The sequence below is a fragment of the Benincasa hispida genome, chromosome 10, assembly GCF_009727055.1.
Source record: "Benincasa hispida cultivar B227 chromosome 10, ASM972705v1, whole genome shotgun sequence".
In the NCBI taxonomy this organism is placed as follows: domain Eukaryota; kingdom Viridiplantae; phylum Streptophyta; class Magnoliopsida; order Cucurbitales; family Cucurbitaceae; genus Benincasa; species Benincasa hispida.
In genome coordinates this window covers 10,927,878-10,929,152 of record NC_052358.1, presented here as the reverse complement: position 1 = coordinate 10,929,152, position 1,275 = coordinate 10,927,878, and the positions used below count along the sequence as shown (strand labels likewise).

The window sequence follows — 1,275 nt, the reverse complement described above, 5'->3', positions numbered from 1 at the left end:
TCATTCTAGCACACGCTTCACAAGCAACCAAAAACTCTGAAGGGCAGGAGTCTACTCAGAAAGTGAACCATTCCCTAGTAGATTGAGAAAAAAAGATGATAACAAACAATTCAAAAGCTTTTTGGATGTTTTGAAGCACCTCCACATCAATATACCCCTTGTGGAAGCATTGGAGCAAATGCCAAGTTATGTAAAGTTCCTTAAAGGTATCCGTGCAAACAAAAGAAAATTAGGGGAATATGAGATAGTGGCACTGATGCATGAATGCACCGCGCTGTTTCAGAATAATATTCCTGAGAAATTGAAAGATTCAGGAAGCTTCACATTGCCATGTTCTACTAGAGGAAAAGAGGTTGGCCATGCATTATGCGACCTTGGAGCCAGCAATAATTTAATATCGCTTTCTATATTCAAGAAGTTAGGTATTGGTGAAGCTAGACCCACCACTGTGACCCTGCAAGTTGTTGATAGGTCAATAACGCATCCTGAAGGAAAAATTGAAGATGTTCTTTTGCAAGTAGACAAATTTATCTTTTCGGCCGACTTTATTATTCTAGATTATGAGGCAGACATGGATATCCCCATCATTTTGGGGCGCCCGTTCCTGGCTACAAGATGTACATTAATTAACGTTCAAAAAAGAGAATTAACAGTTCGAGTGGATGATCAGAAAGTTAAGTTCAACATGTTTAATGCGCTAAAATACCTGGACCACATTGAAATTTGTCAATACATCGATGACCTCAGAATAGAACATTGGGACGCAATGCGAAAGAAATTAGACGAAGAAGAAGTTGAAAATGACGCAATCATGGAAGAAATTTGCATGTTGGTGAAAGCATACCTTGGTCTTGAATCATTAAATCTATTAGAATGAACCCAGTAAGACTAAACCATCTCTAGAGGAGCCACCCACATTAGAGCCAAAGCCTTACCAGCTCACCTCAAGTACGCTTACCTAGGAGATAATGACACCCTTCCTGTCATTATCTCTACTGCATTGGGCAAAGAGGATGAGAAAGCCTTGCTAAGCGTATTAAGAAAATACACAAGGAAATTGGCTGGACCCTGACCGACATTAGAGGAATCAGTCCCTCTTATTGTATGCACAAATTTTAGTTGGAAAAAGGAAACGAGAGCTCGACAGAGAGGCAGCGCAGATTGAACCCCGCTATGCGTGAGGTGGTCAAGAAAGAGATTATCAAGTGGCTTGATGTGGAAGTCATTTACCCCATTTCTGATAGTAGCTGGGTCAGCCCGGTTCAATACGTACCT

At 40.8% G+C, this 1,275-nt stretch overlaps 1 protein-coding gene across 1 annotated transcript; it reads left to right on the top strand.

The window, feature by feature from the left end:
• The first annotated feature begins 256 nt into the window (after positions 1-256).
• On the top strand, positions 257-877 carry LOC120088917. The gene has a single exon (XM_039046355.1). It carries the CDS (start codon positions 257-259, stop codon positions 875-877), a length of 621 nt encoding a protein of 206 aa, XP_038902283.1.
• The last annotated feature ends 398 nt before the right edge of the window (positions 878-1,275 follow it).

What these genes read in the sequence shown, in the direction of transcription:
- LOC120088917 (XM_039046355.1), top strand. Translation starts at nt 257, where the DNA reads ATGCATGAATGCACCGCGCTGTTTCAGAATAATATTCCTGAGAAATTG.